This window comes from Chiloscyllium plagiosum, chromosome 18 (genome assembly GCF_004010195.1).
Source record: "Chiloscyllium plagiosum isolate BGI_BamShark_2017 chromosome 18, ASM401019v2, whole genome shotgun sequence".
NCBI lineage: Eukaryota > Metazoa > Chordata > Chondrichthyes > Orectolobiformes > Hemiscylliidae > Chiloscyllium > Chiloscyllium plagiosum.
The window spans coordinates 45353866-45375247 of record NC_057727.1 but is presented as its reverse complement, the minus strand read 5'-3'; the positions used below and the strand labels follow the sequence as shown (position 1 = coordinate 45375247).

Below are 21382 nucleotides of genomic sequence, written 5' to 3'. Positions count from 1 at the left end.
CCCTGTGGAGTTTGCACATTCTCCCCGTGTGTGCATGGGTTTCCTCCGGGTGCTCCATTTTCCTCCCACGTGCCAAAGCTGTGCAAGTCAGGTGAATTGGCCATGCTAAATTGCCCATAGAGTTCAGGGATGTGTAGGTTAGGTGCATTAATCAGGGGTAAATCGTAGGGGAATGGATCTGGGTGGGTTACTCCTTGGAGAGTTGATGTGGACTTGGGCAAAATGGCCAAAATCTGTGGAGATTCTATGCTTCTATGATTTTGATATATGTGAATGGTGTCAAGGTGAAAAGCTTTTACAAAAGTGTTTTTTTTTTCACAATACTCTAGTCAGTTCAAAAGTAAAGTTAATATACAATACAGAGCCTTTAGCACAAAGTAATAAAGCGCAATAACAGGACTGACTAGTACTGAGCTAGCACTGAGGGTTTCACACATCTACAACTCAAGTGCCTGAGCTCCATAGCTGGTGGTTATTTGGAATTTGCATATCTTTTTCTCAACATTTTACAAGATCTCCACTCACAATTTCAAACACCTGTAGTTTTAGCAGCTTCAAAATTAAAACCCTAAGATGATACCTTGTGTTTGTCTTTCTCTGCTTTCCTCACCTAGAAAATGCCTATAATCACAGGCATTATTCTCTGTCATTACTTTTGTATAATATGCACATAAATGATGCAATGGTTGGTCCAGTTGAGATTTCCCAGAGGACGTTTGAGAGGAATGCGGACTTCTCCAAGTGCTATGAATTAGAAAGCTCAAAGTACTTTCCTTGCTGCTGCTTGTGGGTGTTCACTTCTGCCATATATGCTGTTGAGTACCTCAAAATACAGAGCTTCAATTTCATGAAAGAGGATGGCTCTGATCTGCACCAACCCATGCACCTGGACATCCAGGTCACACCAATTTGTCTCCATTGGCCATCTTTGGGGAACTTCTTGCCACACTGGAACCTTGAAGAGCTATTCCTGGCTTGCAGACGTTAACTGGTGCACCTTTGGTCTTTAAATTTAGTGCCAGCAGCATTGAGCACTTCTGCCATTGGTGAGCTCAAGATAAGTGTGAGATTGATGCTTTTGAGATGCAGTGCATGGAAGAGATCACAGGTTTTGGAAAGTGCTGTTGGAGGAACCTTGGTGAGTTACTGCAGTGCATCTTGTAGAGTATGCACCACTTGTGATGGTAATGAACATTTTGAAGGTGATGCATGGGATGCCAGTCAAGTGAACTGCTTTGTCCTCGGTGGTGTCAAATGTCTTGAATGGAGCTGGACTCATCCAGGTACATGGAGTGTGTTCCATCAGCTAGTGCTCCTTAATACCATTCTTGTCAAATGCTATCTTGGTGACAAGAGTAGTCTCTCTCACCCCATCTCCGGAGTTCAGCTCTTTTGTCCATATTCAGTCCAAGGCTGTGGCAGATATTCCATTGCAAGTGCTGTTGGTAGCCCTGTCAATGACCATTTTCCATAACTTTGCTGATGATTGAGAGTAGAATGATGGCTAGGTTGGAATTGTCCTCCTTTTCTTGTACACATGTTGTACTAGGGCCATTTTCCATATTGTTAGGTAGGTGTCAGTGTTAGAGTCCTAAAGATTCATGGCACTTTTATAGTGTGAAAAGAGGCCATTTGTCCCATTATGTCTATACTAGTCATCAAACATCCAACTATTCTAATCCTGTTTTCCAACACTCGGCCTTTAGCTGTGAATGCTATGGCATTTCAGTTTATCATCAAAATAGTAATGAAATGTCTTGAGGGGTCCTGCCTCTTCCAATCTTTCAGGCAATGAGTTTGAGACAACCAACCCTTTGGATGAAAAACATTTTCCTCAAATTCCTTTTAGACATCCTGCTGCTTACCTTAAAACTATGCCCCCCCCCCTCCCGATTATTGACCTCCCTACAAAGGGATAAAATTTATCCCTATATACCGTGTCTATGCCCTCAGAGTTTTGTACACCTCAATCATACCCCCCCCTCCCAGCCTTCTCAGGTCTAAGGAAAACAACCTCAGCCTAACTACTGTGTCTTAATAGCTGAATCACTCCAGGAAGGCAGCAAGCTAATGAATCTCTTTTGCACCTTCTCTAGTGCAATCACATTTCTTCTGTAGTGTGGCAGCTAGAACCTTACGCAGTATTCCATCTGTGGCCTTACTAATGATGTATATCCAGCTCTGCATGTCTTGAGTAATAAAGGCAAATCTCCATATGCTACGTTAATCACCCTATCTACCTGTCCTGCTGCCTTCAAGGATCTATGGACTTAAACACAAAGGTGTCCCTCTGATCCTCTGTACTTTCTAAGATCCTACCATTCAACATGTACTCTCTTGCCTTGTTCGTCCTCCCAAAATGCATCACCTCACATTTTTCAGGATTAAGTTCCATTTGCCACTGTTTAGCTCATCTGAGCAGCCCATCTATATCATCCAATAGTCCAAGGCCTTCCTCTTCCCTATTTACCACACTGATATTTTCAGTTTTCAAACCTCCTACGTTATATCTAGATCATAATACACCTCATAAACAGTAAGGAGCACAGCACCAAACCCCATGGTGTGCCACCGGACCCAGGCTGGGTCACAAAAACACCATTTGACCATCTCCCTCTGCTTCCTGCCACTAAGCTAAGTTTTGATCCACATTGTTCTGGATCCCGCTTGCCAAACTAATAACTGTTGAGAAAACTCGAAATGGAAACCAGAGTGGGTTCTTCACTGGTTCAGCTGGCCACCTTCTCCATTTTGTCCATGGCCAAACTGCAGATCAGGGCACAATCTACGAACAGCAGTCACATGTCACTATCACCATGGGCATTAGCACCTGATGTTCAGAGAACCATCACCAGCATCTTGGCATTCTTCATTACACTTGTAGTGTGCTCTGCAAGGCCAGACATAGCTAGCAGGACACACTGACTGCCAGAAGTGTCTCACTACACTGGGTACAGATACCATGCAAAGACAGGCACCTGTGCTGTGCTATGCAATGATGTTCAGTCAAAGACTTCTATATTTTGTATGCCAGTGCTTTAGCACCTGTAGTTGGTTTAGCAGGAGGAACTTGAGGCATTGGGGTGGAGGAGCCTGGATCCAGACCCATGACTGAGCTAGAAGTGGGATCTGTACCATAGCCCACCTCACTTTATTGAAATAAGGCTATAAAATGAATGTTATTGTTTTATTTTTCTGGATTTATATTCTGTGCTTTGGTTTATTTTCTGTTTTTTTAAGATGGCGCCAGAGTGGCGACACACTAAACAACACTTTTCACTGTATTTGTAATAAATGCATGTGACAATAAATTAAATCAAGTCATAAAAATCCCTACAGTGTGGAAGCAGGCCATTCGGGTCCACACCACCCTTACGATGGGCATGCCATCCAAGCCCACCACTCTATCCTATAACCCTGCATTTCCATTGTTAATCCAGCTCGCCTGCACATTCCCTGCATACTACAGGCAATTTAGCATGGCCAATCCACCGAACCTGCACATCTTTGAACTGTGGGGGGAAACCGGAACACCTGGAAGAAACCCTCGCAGGCACGGGGAGAATGTGCAAATTCCACACAGACAGTCACCTGAGGCTGGAATCAAACCTGGATCCCTGGTGATGTGCAGCAGCAGCGCTCACCATTCAGCTGCTGTGCCATCCAAAAGTGATTGTGTCAGACTGCATCTACAGCAAGCAGTAGGATATGTCTGAAAGTTCTAGGGGACTAGTCAATGGAGCAAAATCTATGGAGGGATTACCAGTCAGGGAGGCTCAGCACTATCAGTCTTCCATATCAGTTCCAGGCTTTGGCCGAAGTCAGGCGTCCAGTTAGAGTGACTCTGCACAGGGGGTCCCTGCCTGCATTCCAGGGAGTGTGTCCTGGTCAGACCCGTAGAGGCCAGTCCAGGTATGCGGAAGTTATGCCAAAAACCTCCAAAATGGCACTACTTGTGTCAAATCACCTTAGCACACAGATTTATGTCATGACCTGCCTTCTCTGTAGTTCCTGTGAGCATTCACTACAGTTCATCCATCAAGTGTACATAACATGATGTGCAAACACCATGTTGAAACAGTAAGGGGACATGCAACACCAAAAAAGCATCCACAAGTCTATGCAAATTTCTCACCCACTGCATTTAGTTTGTCCTAATATTGCAGTCTGTTAGGTAGCTATTGCTTACATTGTAAAGTAGTTCCTAAATGTCCTTTCTTTGCTTCTCAACAGAAATATAATTTAGGGGTGAACTTATTGTCTACATTTTTTTATATTTGTTCTTGCCTACAGCACCGACAAGAGCAACGTTTGTTGGCCATCCCTAATTACCCTTGAGAAAGTAGTGGTGAGCCTTTGTCTTGAACTATTGTAGTTCATTTGGTATAGATACATCTACAGTGCTGTTAAAGAATGAGTTCCAGGACTTCCTCTATTACATTGAAGGAACAACAATATGATTCTAAGTCATCTCCGTGAATGGCTTGGAACTGCTGATGTCTGCTGTCATTGTTCTTCCAGTTGTTAGAGCTTGTGATTTTGGAAGGTGGTGTCAAAACGAAAAACTGTACAGCCTAAAAATAAATAATTAACTGTCTGAAGGTACTACACACTTGTAAGATTTATTATAATTGGGGTGATAATGAAATTCTTGAATATTGTATGAATACATTTCGCAAATCGAACTAAGGAAACTTAATTGTTTCTAAAACAGAAGCCAAGAATGTCAGAGAACATCTAAGGTTCAGTCGAACCTGTTTTTAAGCTTATTTTCATTGTGTGTTTCAATAGGCTTCAATGACTGAGAATAACATACCTCTATACACTACTGCTTCCATGGGAAATCCCACTGTAGCCACCATGGTGGGTGCTATTCATGAGGAGCTAAATGGTGCAGTGGAGCATTCAAATAGCAATGAAAGTGACAGCAGTCCAGGACGTTCTCCATTGCAAACAATGTGAGTACTGAAGCATTGATTTCTGCTTTCCTCTTTGCCTTAATTGTGTTTTTCAATCATTTTCTCTGGGATGGTCATGATTGTGGAATGTCTGGACTTTGCTGTGAAGAACTGAAGAATTGTGTGGAACCATTTTCTCCCAATGACCATATGCTGCCCCTCACCCTTTCTGGCAGAGCATCAAAATTTCAAGATATTAAGTGTTCAAATCTTTGTCACCACCCCTTGGAAGTTTGTTGATATTTGTTCAAAGGTTCTTAATTGAATATTAGTCCTTAGCAATTGAGGCATCTAGGCAATGCAGTGTATATTAGACGACTCAGCAACGACTCAGATACCGCCAGAGTTCTGAGTATTACCAACTTTTTCTGCTTTGACTCAGCTTCTTACTAGGGGTATATGTCTACTCAGCTCTGCTAAAACCAGATGTTTATTTACACTTTCCTTCCATTGTCTGTTGAAAGTGTTGAACGCTTGAGAAAACGGCCTCAGCTACTTCACCTAAGTAACCATTTTAATATGTCGACTGGATGCGAATGGCATCATAGTTAAGCCAGTCATGTTTTCACCTGACATCCACACATACTTGCATTTTTCAGCAGAGTTTGCAACATAGTAATTAGGATGGGAATGTTAGCTTATTTTTTCCTTCTGTATTCCAGAGGTACTGAGGTCAGTTTTAACACTACAAAGGCTGCTGTGGTTTAAATTCTCTTAACGAGCCAGGAGCAACTGGTAGTCTGGGTCAGTGCTGTACTAGGCCATTGAAGAACTCAAACAGCATTTATTGCTAAAGGTCACCCATTAAACTCTGTCAACCAGTAGTTATAAATCTGATTTTAAATAATATAGAAGATGCACTCTCATAAACTTAAATGATAGGGGCTTAAGTACTTATCAGGATTATTTTTCCCCAAACAGTGAATTTAGTGTTTGCCATTTTATTTGCAATACTGATTTAAATATATATATATATATACTTCTAATTACTATAGAAATGCTCATCTCTAGTGATCAGACTCTTTTGACATTTTCACAATTATTTCAGATCTAAGTGCATGCCATTACTCCAATCCTCACCTTGTGTTATAAGGCCCAGCCAGTGATGTTCATAAAACTTGCCATTTCCTAGATTTTCTCTCACCTGGGTAGCCAAAATCAATTTTTAATGTTATTTTTGGCAGGCTTTCTTTAGTCTAATTTTCTATATTATGGTACATGGTTTTCAGTCTGCAACACTTTCCAAACAGGAGGCAATTATTTTATTATCTCTGTAGATTGCACTCGTGACTGACTGTGCGAAAGGGAGAACTGCCGATGCTGGAAACCAGAGTTTAGATTAGAGTGGTGCTGGAAAAGCACAGCAGGTCAGGCAGCATCCGAGGAGCAGGAAAATCAACATTGATGAAGGGCTTTTGCCCGAAACGTCGATTTTCCTGCTCCTTGGATGCTGCCTGACCTGCTGTGCTTTTCTAGCATCACTCTAATCTAAACTCATGACTGACTGTACCTATCTGTGAAATTCTGCATGTCCAATCATTGTTTTCAGCTCACAAAGCAAATTTATTTTTCTGGCAGTAGGCTCATCAAGTCCGAAAGGTAGTCTCCTTAAAATTAGACCTGCCCCAAATAATTGAGAACAGTTGTTATGTCTTGGAAAACAAAGTGCAGGATTTTGTACTTTGTCCTATGAATTCTTGTCTTATGAAACGTCTTAAAGTCTGAGTGACTCAATTCTTTCTGCTGCAAGTGTGAATATTTAAGTTTCAAATTGGCAGAGCACTGGTTTATTTTTTAATGCATGAGTATTCACATTCGTTATTGTGTTCTGTGTAAGTTTCCCTAGGAAGTTTTGACAGAAGTTAAATCAGATTATTTTTGACAACTATCAATTTTTAAAAAAAAATTGTAAAGTACATTGCTGTGCAAGCACTTTTCTGAGTGCATCATTTAAAATCTAAAAACATTCTGAATGTATTTGCAACACCACCTCTTTCGTTTCTCAATTTCTAGGTCCTGTTTCTGAGTTCAGGGGGATGGTTAGGAAACATTGGCCCGATCACCACTGATGTGTCACATAAATGTCCACTAGAAAGTGTATTAATGCTGCTTGGCTGATAATTGTTCCTTGCCGTTTGTCAGGAAGGCCTTGACCTCCATTCACCAACTCCCCATTACAATGTAGCTGAGATCAGGAAGCCAGCATGTGGGGAACTTCCAAGTATAAAACCATATCCTACCGCACCCCTAGCAAGGCCTGTTTGGTGTTCGATTGCACTGCACCACCCGACATGAAATTCTTTGAAAAAAAACACACCTGTTGGTAGAAATAAACTCACCATATGTTAGTGCTGAAGTTGATATTTGCAAATGCTGTCAGGCAAGTTTAATTTTCTACAAAGAATATGGATGTTAAGTAATTTTTTTTGTCATTTCCCTACTGCAACTGTACTAACTAACTATAATGCAGGAAAAAAAAAAGGCATTCAGTGTCTTAGCTGGCTTCTAATCAAATTCCCTTCTATTAGGTATGAAATTTGTGCTGGACTTTTACTGTAGCGGGAACCACCAAAGAACACTTGATGGATTTTTCAATTTTGTTATTCAAGTGATATAAATATAACTTTGTCCTGTTGACAATCAAATTGCTAACATTTATGCTATTTTCATTGCAAAATTGTCTACCTTTGTTAAAAAATAGGTCAGATCACTAACCCTGGCTATTGGTGCTATCATTCATTCATTACCTATCACTAATGCCTTTACTAGACATCATAATCTTGTGTCATTACAGCTGCGGCAGAACAATGAATGAATCTGTCAGTAAATGCAAGGAAACATTTTTTTCTTTATTAATCTCCTTCTTGATGTTGCTTGTAGGTGATCTTAGGATCAAATCAAGTTGGAAAAACCTCAGATTATTTTAAGCTGCACTGTAGAATTCTCTAAAAGGTGTCATGCTTTGAGCAGTGGTTGCATAAACAAAATGTGTTGAACTTGACAGAAGATGAACAACTGTCGTGTTAGCACGTGCCACTCTGTAATGAGCACTTTATGTGGCAGTGTGTCTATGTATTCCATAGATACAGGTCCTGTGATCTAGCTGAAAAATAACCATTCAAAAAAGGTTGAGTACACAAGTTCAAAAGTGGGATGATTGGATTCAACACAGCCTACAGCAAAGCCCTTTTTTTTCTCATTTTTAATAGAACTTGGTTAGAGTATGATCCTTTGCATCATTTTGCATAGCAAATTGTATCAAATGATGTTGATAACAAAACAAGCACTAAAACAAAGGTGTTGAATAAATTTGCCTGTAGCCACTGTAAACCTAAAAGTTGTAATAAATTCTGCAGAATAAAACCACTCATTCACTTGCTTACATTATAAGCTTAAAATAATATGCTGCAGACAGCATCATTGCCAGACATTAATGGTGGCTCATATGAAAGGCTACATGATTTATAGATCACTCTTAAAATATCAAAAGGAAAATTAATAGGAGCATTATAGTACCAGACGGCAGTATAATGAGCGCATATATAACAGTATGAAGTAATGGGAGATTGCTGTCCATGCTAAGTATGGATGGTGTTGAGGGCAGAATGCTGTAACAGGAAGGGTAAGGCAGGATGGGTGGGTGTGCAGTCCCTCTGGATGTACAGTATTTATGGGGATTATTGAGCAAATTCCCCTAGCTGACTATGGAAAAATGTATCTTAATGTAATCTTTAAAACTGCCAGTGGAAGAGGAAGGTTCCACGTATATGAGATTAGATTCTGTGATTAATTGGTTTTCTTTGTTACATTGCATGCATCTGCTTTATATCCAATTTTTTGTATCCCATGCAGAAATTAATCCAGTAACTACATTCAAATGTAAAATTAGTCTCTAATGATATTTTGATACTAAGTTGAGTGATGATGTCCAGTGTGCAAAGCTTGGCTTTCTGTGGGGAATTGTTATCAGGCATTTGATATTGGTTAGCATTTGCAGAAGCACTTTAAACTGTATATATCTTGTTTACTGTGTCACATCTGGTATGTTGTGCATGAACGGTAGCTTAGATAAAATCAACATAGCTTTGTACCTAATGTGAAAAATACACAGGTGAAGTATTGTGTGAAGAATATGAACACAGCAATCGTTATGTCAAACCACTTGCTGGTATTGCAGCACTTTTTAACACCCCCCCCCCCTCACATGCTGTTAAAAGTTTTGCATCCTTCTTCAAACACATCAGTAACAAAGTAGATATTGTCAATCGAGACATTTGCTCATTGTGGCTACAAACCACTGAAGCTTTTTGTTTGTTTGAAATACTGGAAAGTATACTTGCAGTAGAATAATCACTGCTCCAGGATAGCACTTTCATCCTGACATGCTCCAAAGTTAGCTACAAAGCAAATAAGCACAGTGTGCAATGGGGTAGCACAATATACGGGCACCAAGCAGAGTTCCATTGAAAGTCATTCCCTTCTTAGACTGAAGAAATAAGTGAAAGATTATTATGCAGAAGATAAGGATTGGAAGTGTAGTCTGGGTGGGGGATTATTATTACTTGAAGAACAGAAAGATCCATGGGTAGAGGAAGTTGGTCAACAAGTAGTGAAGGGAAAGAGACAAAGTTACTGCAGCTTTAAAGAAAACAATGAATGCCTTTAAAAAGTGAATTGTTTTGAAAGCAGCAAGGGCGTTCTCTGCTTTTCCACTTTACTTCCTGTTTCAGTGCATGATAGTTAAGCAAAAGAAACAAAGTTATTTGACTATACTGTCTTTTTTTTAAAATTCTGGTCACTCAGGAAAGCACTGTTTGCTCATTGGCGTGTTTACACGAGCTTCCTGACAAAGCCACCCCAAAATCTATTTGTGTTTCTGACTAGATTGTTGTAAATGTGATTTACACAGGACATTTTTCAATTGTTATCACTGTGGTTTCATAAAATCAACCCACATTCCCCCCCATGGGTTATTCATGTGCTATTCAGTAATGAGAATTTGGCAGATCTCATCTCCTTAGTGCATCCCTTGCCCAGTCCAAGGGCTGGGATCATGTTCTGCCTTGTTTACAACTGACAGCATTATTATTCTCGTTAGGAATGCAGTTTCTTATCACACTGTTATGTTTAGCAGGCTTTTTACCCTCAGCCTGTGTTTCCTGGCAGTGCTTTTCTTCCATTATTGACAGTTTGTAAAAATATGCATTAATTTGGAGTTTAAAACATGTATCATGGTGTCTAGTTGCTGTGTTTGGTTGAAGTTGATTAATGATAGAACCTCACTCAGGGTCATCCTCTAGAGAGAAGGCTCACAGGTTCTGCATGTTAACTAGAGCAGCAGTACTCAGTGTTCAGTGATCAGCCTCCGCAAGGTGCTTGACAAACAGCTGCTTTGTTGTATTTATTTTCATTTATTTTATGTTTTCTGAATGTTGCAAATCTGTTGTTTTATGAGTTCAAGAATTGTAGTCAGTGCTAATATTTGTGTTTATTGGTTCGTAAGCAGTTTGTTGGAACTCTTACTTTGAATCAACTTTTTATTTCTAAAATGCTGTGATGATTACTTTCCTAATCGGTTATAAAGTGCCTAAAATATGTGCCCTTTTTTTGCTTTCTAACTGTAAGATGACTTTGTTCTAGGTATCCTATCCATGTTAAAGAGGAGCCAGTGGACCCAGAAGAGATGGAAGGACCCCTGTCTTTAGTGACAACAGCAAATCATAGTCCAGAGCTCGACAATGACAGAGAATTTGAAGAGGATCCAAGCAATGAAGACATGGAATGAGCATGTTTCTCATCTTTTCCTGAGATGAAGATTCATATACGAAAAGAGCTCGTCAGACTTACCTGTGAAATCTCTCCATGATGTGGAAGTTTGGAGGAATTTTCAGCCCTTTTTGACAAAGTAATGAGATGTTTTAAATGACTTTTAGTGCCATTAAGAATCCCATTGGGGAATGTTTCTGATTTTTTTCTACTTTTTGTTGGAAAAATGGAATTTGTATTCTACGTACATTGGATGGACTTGTTTGGTACTTGGGATTTTCCTCTCCTGAAGTCAACATCAGTGTTGAAAGTTACTGAACTGTACAGTCATACACACAGACTTTGCAGCAGATTTTGGACTGCAGTCCTGCCAAGTTGGACTCATGGGTCTGATCGAAACTGTTCATAGTTCAAACTGCAGGTAGAGCTCTTCCCAGAACTTGCATATTCAAATGGAAGACTGAGGCTAAAACTGATTTGCACAGTACTGGAAGTGGATTATTCAAATATCACTGCCTTTAATCCACATTTGTTTCCATGGGGCAGGGGAGAAGGGAAATAATTTGTGAAAAATAATTAGCCGAAATTTTATTGTGTCACTGTTTGCTTCTGCTGCACCCAAGCAGTTTTATAATCGTAGGCCACAGGCCTCTGGAGGACCTCATTAAGCTCTATGTTCAGCAGTAGTGGTTGAATGTTAAAGTCTTTTTTAACCAATGGGACAAAATGCCTGACATCAGTTTGTAACACACATGGTAGATTTTCTGTCATTCATTCCCCTTAAATTCATTGCTTTTTTTTAATTTTATAAAAAGAAATTAAACCTCAGACCAGCTTTTATTCTGTTTACTGATACTGCTTTATTTCATTTGCTTTCAGTCAGCAATCAACAGGCCCAACTTTTAATATCAACTGGCGGAATCAATGTTCCATGACTCCAGAGAAAGGTTCACTTTTAGGAAGGCTGCAGTAATGAACCAGGGGACAGAATGACAGAAAAAAAAGATGACATTAGTAACTCGCTCTTGTCTCCTGCATAATGTCATTGAATGATTCCTGTTTTTCAGGTTCAGCAAGTAGTAAGGAGACACAGGAGTTGAGTCAAAGAAAGTAGAACACAAAAAAAAAGTCTGTACAAATAATAATTCACACTGCAGCTAAGCTTTTTAGTTAAGGTTTATGTCTAGTGCTGTGTTAAGTAGCTCTATAGGTAGAAATTTGTTATTTCAGCAAACTTAAACTTCACAATAGATGACAAAATCAAAAGCAATGTCACTAGAGCTTATCTTGCAAGCTTATAGTGATTCTGAAGCAAACTTTACATACAGAAAGTAATTCTGTTAATAGAAGTCATTGAATTATTTTCCAAAACACTCAACATCTTTGCTGTTTCAAGACTGCGACTTGGTCACTTTTCTGTCACTCCCCTCTCCCCCATTGTATTTATTTAGGACTATATAGTTTGGCAGTTGAAGAAGCTTTCAGAGCTTTATTTATTTTTACTTTTTTTTAAAAAAGCCAGATAATTTTTTCTGAGATTACCAAAGATGATCTAAAAGGTAAATTATATGTTCTCTGTTTGATGCTTTATCTGATGAAGCCAAATATCCTCTTATTGTTGATCAAAGGAGGTAGCAGAATCAAGAGGGGGGAAATGGCTAAAAATGGACTGATGCACAGACAGTAACTTGTGATGTTTAAGTCTCCTTTTAACAGTGTCTGCAGCAGGCCAGGTGGATGTTTGAACCAAAGGTATTATCTCTGAAAATTCAGCTTTCTCCTTCCTATAATGACCAAGTTTGCTCACTGTAGGAAGATGTAATTGGAGACCAAACCAAGGAGCTATATCACTGAGGCCACAAAAAAAGGGAGCATTCCATCAAGGGAAGGTGAATGTAGATCCTTTCTGTGCTGGTAAGAGTAAGATGAAAAGGTGAAAATGCAAGATTCCAATGGTAATACAGAGAGAAAAGGAATAGCTTCCATGATGGAACTGGACCACATAATAGTGTTTTAGGATAATGCTTGTTATGGAAGCTGTAATTGAAAGATGGTGTGCCACTTTTGTTTGGAGACCAATTTATTTGTTGTGCCAAGATTACTTATTTTTGGTTTGCTTTGGCACACATCTTCAAATTTGTTCAGTTTTGTTCCAACATTCTTCATACAAAAGCACTCATAAGCTTGGTACAAGAGACATTGCAGAAGTTTTTTTTAAGGTTAATCCAACTTTCTGTTAAATGGGCAGTCTGTGGTCTTTTGAAATATATATTTGTAATGGCATTCCAGGCAGCTTCATGAGGATGTGCAGGCAGTAGCTAAATGGGATCATGAGAAGAGATCCCATGCTTTCAAACTGAGTGGCCTGTTGGTTAACTCTGTATTTGAGGGAATAGAAGATGGTTAGATTAGTTCATTCTCAGCATGTGTAGCTAGACATGACTAAAGTTAACAGCATGAGAAACTGTTAGTACGCATACCTCAGTTCAAACTTTTAGGGAATGATAAATAAAACATTTCACTCAGTTGCACTTAGTTGTATGTCTTGCATGTTTAGTCTAAAGACTAGCAAAATTAGAGCTTGCATATCTAGCAGGTGCCACAGCCTTTCAGCAGAATCAACTCTGAACCTCAGGCTCTTTATGTACAGGATTTCAATGATCGAACATTGTCATCATATCCATTTGGATATGTGGTTGCTTCTAAAGGGTGGGGGTTTGTTACATTGTACATAAGTATCCCAATGTGTTGGTGCAAGCCTTTGTCTTTTTCTGTTTCTTTTTAAACACTGTTCTTTTAAAAACAAAAAATCTCTGTTAAATCACATTTGCTTTTGAGCAACTGCTTTGTATTGACTATATTAAAAGAAAGCTTTGAAAACTACTGTATGTATTGAAACTGCAAATGTTCTGCACATGTATTTTACTTATTAATCCTTGCTTTAAGAATAACAGAAGTTATTTGCTGACATTGGGGAGAGAATCCCCTTTTTTTGCTTTAACTGTAGTACAGTTGACAGAATTTTAAGTTACCATTGAACGAAGCATTTTGTACAGTTTTGTTTGTGTTAGGCTGTTTTGATACTTCCCGCTTACAAAGGTCCAACCACTGCCCTCTGCAGCTGTCTTAAAAGTTTGAAGGATTTGGAGAAGACAGTTTAAAAAGTCATTTCTCTTCCTGCTGTCGTGAATACTTAGCATGATGAATTCCAGGGCCAGTTGCAGTGAAGTAATGATTATTAAAACTGGGGAGTGTCAACCTGTTGAATATTTTTTTTAAAAATAAGAACTTTACAAGGTGCCAAGATGTAAAGATAATTTGTTACATGCTTTTTCTTTAAGAAAAGCGTACATTATCATGATCGAAGTACCATGATTCAGGTAACTTCAATGTCAGGAATGAGAGTCACAGCCTTCTATACTGTCAAAAGCCAGTGAATAAAAAATCTGATTGTTTCTTAAAGGTTGTTTGGAAATGGTACAGAATGAGGACATTGTGTTATCATGGTGCTTTGAACGTTGTTGCTGCCAGTTAAGAGATTATTGTAGAGGCATACAGGAACTCATTCCTTACATCAGTGTAATCCATCATTCCATGTCTGTTGATGCAGACAATAAAAAAATTCATGTGTGTAGTCAGTACTAATTACTGACATTAGCATTCTCAAATGCAATAAAAATGCTGGTTGTTCACACCGTTTGCAGTGTTGTCATTTTCAGGGTGATGTTGATCTCCCAAGCCCAAAGTCATCATTTTCTAGTATTGTTCCATTTTCATCACACATCGTTTAAAAATCCTCTGTAACAGATGAAATGGCTAGTTATCAAGCACTATTCTGACACTTTCCTGACCCAACTATAAAGATGACCAATACAAGTGCCAGTACTTAAACATTAAATTCTCCCATAATTAATAATGGTGGTTAAACTGTCTCCTTGTAACAGCAATTTAGGTAACTGCATTTGATCAGCTATAAATTCTAACTGCATTAGAATTCTAGAAATATTAGTAATATGGATTTCTTGATGGAAATTATTGCTGATCACAAGTGGTTTGTTTTAACGACCAATGCACAGGTCATGTTGGGCACAAAACTGAGTACACAGGTCAGGTCTGGACACTTTTAATCTTGTGAAACAAGCAATTACAAATAGTTGCATTGATTTGTTAAAAAGCTTTAGGTGACATGAATTGTTTCCAGTTTATCTTATTGCTTAGTATTATGAATGTCAGGGGGTATAATTTTAATTTGGGTCACAGAACGATCAGGGTCACTACAGGAAATGTGCAATCAAATATATGATTAGCTCACTAATGTTAAAAACCCCCTCCGCGGAATATGCACTTTGCTGGATTGGCAGGTTGCTTGAAAAAATATCTTTAGATGTTTTCCACAAATGTTCAGAAAATTTGTTTAGCAAATATTAGCACATGTTGTAATAGGATATAGAAGTAACTCTATACTTCGTGCATTCCTCATTAAGTTGACCCCTTTTTTAAAATACACATGTTTCTTATTATTCTGAGCCCAAGTAGAAAATCCACATTTAGAGAATTTCCATTCAGTGCGGAATGTTTCTGGCACATGCACAGCTGAATAATTCAAAATACTTGAGCTGAAAGAGAACAAACAATTCAAAACTCTCAACAGCTGCTACGTGTCTTATTGAAAAGATCTGTTTTCAAATGGAATTTAATCAGTTTTGAAATTAAAAATATTATACAACACAAGAAGAGGGTTATTAAATTGTATGTTTTGAAATAAGTCCTTATAAACATCTGTTGCACTATAACTGCAATAATTGTTAATAAAATTTGATGCGAAACTATTTTTCTTCTATTTTATTTGCATCTATTCAGTGAATGGTGATTATATGGCAGCAGTATTGGCCAACATTCCAGATGAAAACACACTAAATTCACTAGACTGCACCTGTCAAAGCAATTAGAAAATATATATATTTAGACCAGTTTTCTGTACCTTAAATAGACTACAAACACCCAATTTAATAAATTGAGGTGAACAGGACTAAAAAGGAAATCTATGTTGCCTATTAGCTATAAAATTGTTTGATATACATATAAATTTCACCCAGAATGGATTGAAGTGCTGTACTGGTGGATTGTAAACTTCTGCTAAGTTATTGGATATCCTTTTTATACTTAATGCAGCCAATACTGCCAATTTTAGTTTGCATTTATGTTGAAAAATCACTTAATATACATTACTTATAAATGTAGAAATAACTCTGTGATATCAACAAACATCTACCACCTACATTTTGAATTCCTCTCCGCCTGCTATTTTAATAGCACTGCTAAAGCAAAGTGGCTAATATGTGCATTAAAATTGCAAACAATGGACTTTTATGTGGGCTTGAAAAATATTCAATCACTAATCAGCATTAGTAACTTCTAGCATTTACAATACATATTGATAAAACCTGGCATGACACAGATGATGGGATTAAGTGGTGCTGTGTTTTGAGAGTGTAAATTAATGTTGAAAAATCCTTTAATTAGAAAGTGCAAGAGTGGTTTTCAAAAGTTAAAATCCATTCTCACTTCATTACTTTTTGCAATTGTTCTCTTACGAAGGCCAGTGTGGCACAGCTGCTCCTTGGTTATGAACCTTATGCCGAACAGTTTACATATGTGCATGGAGAGTTATGCTTACCAAACGTTTAAAAGATATAGGCTGTTTAGAAATGGTTGTTAGTTTAGTTTAATGCCTGAGATGCTTACATTGCATCAAGTTAGGGTAAAATCCTTCAGGAATTATTAGTCTTTATTCGGTCAAAAGTGTTTAATCAAAAGTCTAATTCATAATTGGCTCAACAATTTTTTTTGCAATTTGTAATGAAACATAAAAAGAAACATTTTGAAATTTCTTGTAAAAAGAAATCCATCTAAAATAACAAGTTCCTTGGAGACTTAGAACTTCCAATAACCAGTTTTACTAGTTTACTGATTGTACTTGCAATCTTTAATATTTGTTTTCATGATATGGCAGCATTTTGCAAATGCTATTACTTGTTGACTATGCTTTATCTTAAGGTTCCAAGTTATTTATTCTCACACTTGGGATGTTTTTTCGAGAACAGCATGTTACCGTCTGGGTGAGGTGAGTTCTTGAGTTTGCAGGATGGTTAAGGTCTGGAAATTGACATCCAGTCAGGAATCCAACATCTACCCACCCTCTGGCGAGAAAGCAATTGAAATAATTGAAAACATAATGAATCCCTTCCATTGAAGCATTTCCACGCTTCATCGGCATAGGGTCACCAAGGTAAGTACTCAGTCCAAAGTCCACCTTGGGTGAAATTAACAAACTTTAATGAACACTTTGTCTAGTTACACTGAAGAGCTCTGGCCACTCTCTGATTAACAATTGCTTTTCAAAGTACTTCTGTCTGAAATTGCAATCCCTGCTTGACAAGTAACCAGTAACTTTGTGGGAGGCACTTCATTTATGCAACAGTTAATTGGTGCCAGCTTTCACAGTATGGTAGCAGTGTACCCAAGCCATGCCTTCTACCTCTGATGATGTGGAAGAGCACTAACCACTTGACTGCCTGCCCAGCCAATGACACCAGCTGTCTGCTTCTAATTTTCATGCTCCTGCACAGCCAGAGTGTATAGACATTGAAGGTTAGCTCTCTTGAAATGCCTCAGAACCCTCAGGCTCCTCTGGTAAGAAATAGCCAAAATTTGCAGCCTCTTGCAAAAAGACCTTCCAGTAAAGCAGAGGGACATGCTTTGCCAGTGACCAACACAATCTTGATGGACCTACCACTCTTCCACTCCCGGATTGTATCTCTCCTCAAGTTGTGGCCATCTACAAGAAGATAAAATAGTGAGGCGTGAGTGATCACAGTGATCAGAGGAGGAGATACCACTTGTAAAGGGCGACTGAATCATGGGAGCAAGAGATTAAGAGATTGAGTGTGAGAGTTGGCTATTTCTTTGGGGATGTGAGGATGGGGGTGGAGTAGACCTTCAAGTGATGACCTGAGGTGTATGCACAAGTGAATGCCTAGCAAATTAGAGAACAAACCTGACAGAACAACTGCCTGAGATTCATGAGAAAAGTATCTTTGAGGGAAGTCAGCAAAAGAGAGAGAGAGTAGTGAGAGCAAATCAGAATCGAAGGGGTGGCATCCCAGGGGACTGTGCAACTGGTTAGTTATTCAGAGAGTTTTGAGGTGAGTTTATAGCTACAAGCATTCAGGGATTAAGCATCAAAATGGAATAAATATGGAAAGTGATGGTAAGTGAATTAATAAGTGTAAGCACAGAGCAGATCTACATGCATGAATTGAAATTACTTGAATTCCTGTTGAAAGTTTCTGAACTTCGAGGGCAGCTAGACTTACTGTAGAGTATCAGGAAGGTTGACAGTTTCCTGGATTGGACATTCCAGCTGGAGGTGATTGTCCCATAGATACTGGAAGTTTAGAATGGTGGATGGCTTGCTACGTATCAGGCAGTAAGTGCAGGATTCTTTGGAGTATGGACCACTGTCAAAACAGCACTGGCATCAGCTGAGAATGATAACCCTCGAAGGACTGCATCCAGAATGTTATACCATTACAAGAGACTGCACAGGGAAGAAAAAAATGTAAAAATGCAGTCATTATATAGAACTAATTTAGGGCCAAACAAGTAACTTGGTAACCAATGTCATGAGTCTTGCATGAAACGTTGCTACCCTAGTGACAGGTATGCAGAAATATTCGGTAAAGGCAAAAGAGTAAGCCAAACATTTTGATGCATTTTAGTACCAACAACAGATATAGGGAAGTTATTCAGGTGTTTCAGTCAAATTACCAGAGTAGAAAGGGAGTTAAAATGTAGGAGCACAATGACTTCTGGATTCCTCCAAGTGCCACCTATTGAAAAATTAGGAATTGGAGGATTGGGAGGATCAATGAATAGCTTGAAGAATGGTGCTGAGGAAATTATTTCAGATTCTTGGGGCATTGAGATCAGTTCTGGCACAAGGAGGATTTAAGTAAAAGGGGCAGGTTGGACCATTCCTCAGTAGGAATGGAACAAATGTCTTTGTGTGGAATTTCATTAGCATACTTGATCTTACAATCACAGAGAACTTTCAGAAAGAGATCTGAATTTCCAGTTGACAGCTGAAAGAATTATACAACTGGATTTCAAATTTCGAAACATTTTATTGTAACAAATGAATAAAAAGACACTAAACACTTCTTTTTGTCGGCATTTTATACTTGACAAAAATGACAATATCCTTTTATACATACCACATCATGTTAAAATGACTGTCATCCCATAGAGAGTGTAAATACTCCACTGTTCCTTCAATCCTAATTAACTACCAAATCCTAGATTTGTCAACTACTGACTTTGAGGGTCCATCTTTAGGTGCTCCCCTCAGTTTTCAGAGCATTGCTTATATTAATCACTGGCACTAAAGCCTGCTTGAAAGATACGTCTTGCCATTGACCATGCTGTAACAAATTTTCTGGAATCCATCAAAGGCTGCAGTGTGCATTACTTAGCTCAGTGACTTTTTCCTTTACCTCTACAAGCTTACTGTCAGCCAGACTTCACAGCAGATCACTCTCTTCATATACCCCAAATTCAAAGCTACAATTCAAAAAATAATAATTTCATAAATATTGTAAGTGTACCATTCGGAGATTTTAAAGTAAGTTGTCAAAGTGATAGGCACCAGCATATGGAAGAAGAAATGAGAAATACTATGCATAAAGTAAGAGCACTCAAGAAAGAGGTGGTATATTAGAATTGGATTTAGCAGGACTACGATAAAATCAAAGGAAGCTTTAGAACGCATGTATGTAGTGCGTATATGGTGAATACATATAAAGTGTATGCGTGTACTTTGTTGAATAAGCTATGTATGAAAATGATATCATGGCAGTAATGGAAATGTGTGTAAAAATTGTGAGGTTTGTGTACTTAATATTTAAGACTGGATTTAGTGACAAGGCTACAGGTCCCAGTAGCCACACTGGAAAAGGATGACAATTCTGTCTTGAGCATTCAGGGGTCAGCTGTACATGATCTTTTGGCAGCCAGTGAACTAACTCACATGGGGATGGGGACTATCCAATCACAGGCCCAATAGGCAGTGTCAGCTGATGCCATGAGAGACGCTGGATATATATTTAAGGAGCAGCCCACCCTGCATTTACTGCCGCTTGCAGAGGTGCTGCAATGCTCTGGTGCCTGTAACTGTCATGTGCTCTCGCCTGATTGCTGTCTGGACAATTAATCTGCTCAGAAGAAGCCTGCAGCAAGATGAGAAGGGATATCCCAGATGATGCCAGAGTTCAGAGACAGTTCCCTGCATGTTCTACTCCAGACACTCAAGGCAAGGGGAGGATATCCTCTTCCACGGTGACTGGAGGAGATGACGGGCCTATCTTTTTTAGATTAGATTAGATTCCCTACAGTGTGGATTAGATTAGATTAGATTAGATTCCCTACAAGTCCACACCGACCCTCTGAAGAGTAACCCACTCAGATCCATTTCCCTCTGATTAATGCATCTAACACAATGGGCAATTTAACATGGCCAATACACTTAACCTGCACATCTGTGGACTGTGGGAGGAAACCGGAGCACCCGGAGTAAACCCATGGGGAGAATGTGCAAACTCCACACAGACAGTCGTACGAGACCGGAATTGAACCTGGGACCCTGGTGCTGTGAGGCAGCAGTGCTAACCACTGAGCCACCGTGCCGCCCTTGACAAAAATTTTTTTCTAACCAAACAAGTCCCCTGACGGTGACACAGACGAGGTTGGTAGCAATGGGTTTTCTCCCTGCATCACCACCACACCTGAACCTGGATCCAGTAGCACAGTGTATTAATGACCATATTTGGATTGCCAGGCACAATACTCCATGGCACTTTACCAAATGTAAAGCCCAAAGGGTAATGTAAGAGGGTGCACTTTGTGGAGATGGATTGATCACCCAGTTGGTGGCTACAGGGGGGTCAGGCTACAGCATATTACTTAGTGGCATGGCTGGATTATATTAAGAAGCATCCACCTGTTTAATTCTTTGGCAGAAGAGAGCTTGAGTTTTGCTAAAAAAGAATGACAGATTTTGTTGAAACCTTTCATTCTGCACTCATTGGGACATTTTGCAAGAACACCAGTTCAAGAGAAAACCATAAGACCATAAAACATAGGAGTGGAAGTAAGGCCATTTGGCCCATCGAGTCCACTCTGCCATTCAATCATGGCTGATGGGCATTTCAACTCCACTTACCCGCAGTCTCCCCGTAGCCCTTAATTCCTTGTGACATCAAGAATTTATCAATCTTTGCCTTGAAGACATTTAGCGTCCTGGCCTCCACTGCACTCTGCGGCAATGAATTCCACAGGCCCACCACTCTCTGGCTGAAGAAATGTCTCTGCATTTCTGTTCTGAATTTACCCCCTCTAATTCTAAGGCTGTGTCCACGGGTCCTAGTCTCCTCGCCTAACGGAAACAATTTCCTAGCGTCCACCCTCTCCAAGCCATGTATTATCTTGTAAGTTTCTATTAGATCTTCCCTTAATCTTCTAAACTCCAATGAATACAATCCCAGGATCCTCAGCCGTTCCTCATATGTTAGACCTACCATTCCAGGGATCATCCATGTGAA

General features: G+C 39.2%; 1 protein-coding gene across 12 annotated transcripts in view; it reads left to right on the top strand.

The window, feature by feature from the left end:
* The window catches only part of foxp1b (forkhead box P1b), a 422867-nt gene extending 408451 nt beyond the window's left edge, over positions 1–14416 (top strand). For all 12 annotated transcript variants that reach the window (XM_043708338.1, XM_043708343.1, XM_043708337.1 and 9 more), the window contains 2 exons: positions 4792–4958; positions 10599–14416. In XM_043708338.1, the coding sequence (XP_043564273.1) occupies positions 4792–4958; positions 10599–10743 (312 nt within the window). In that variant the 3' untranslated portion in view covers positions 10744–14416. The remainder of the gene's footprint in view (positions 1–4791; positions 4959–10598) is intronic.
* Positions 14417–21382: the final 6966 nt, after the last annotated feature.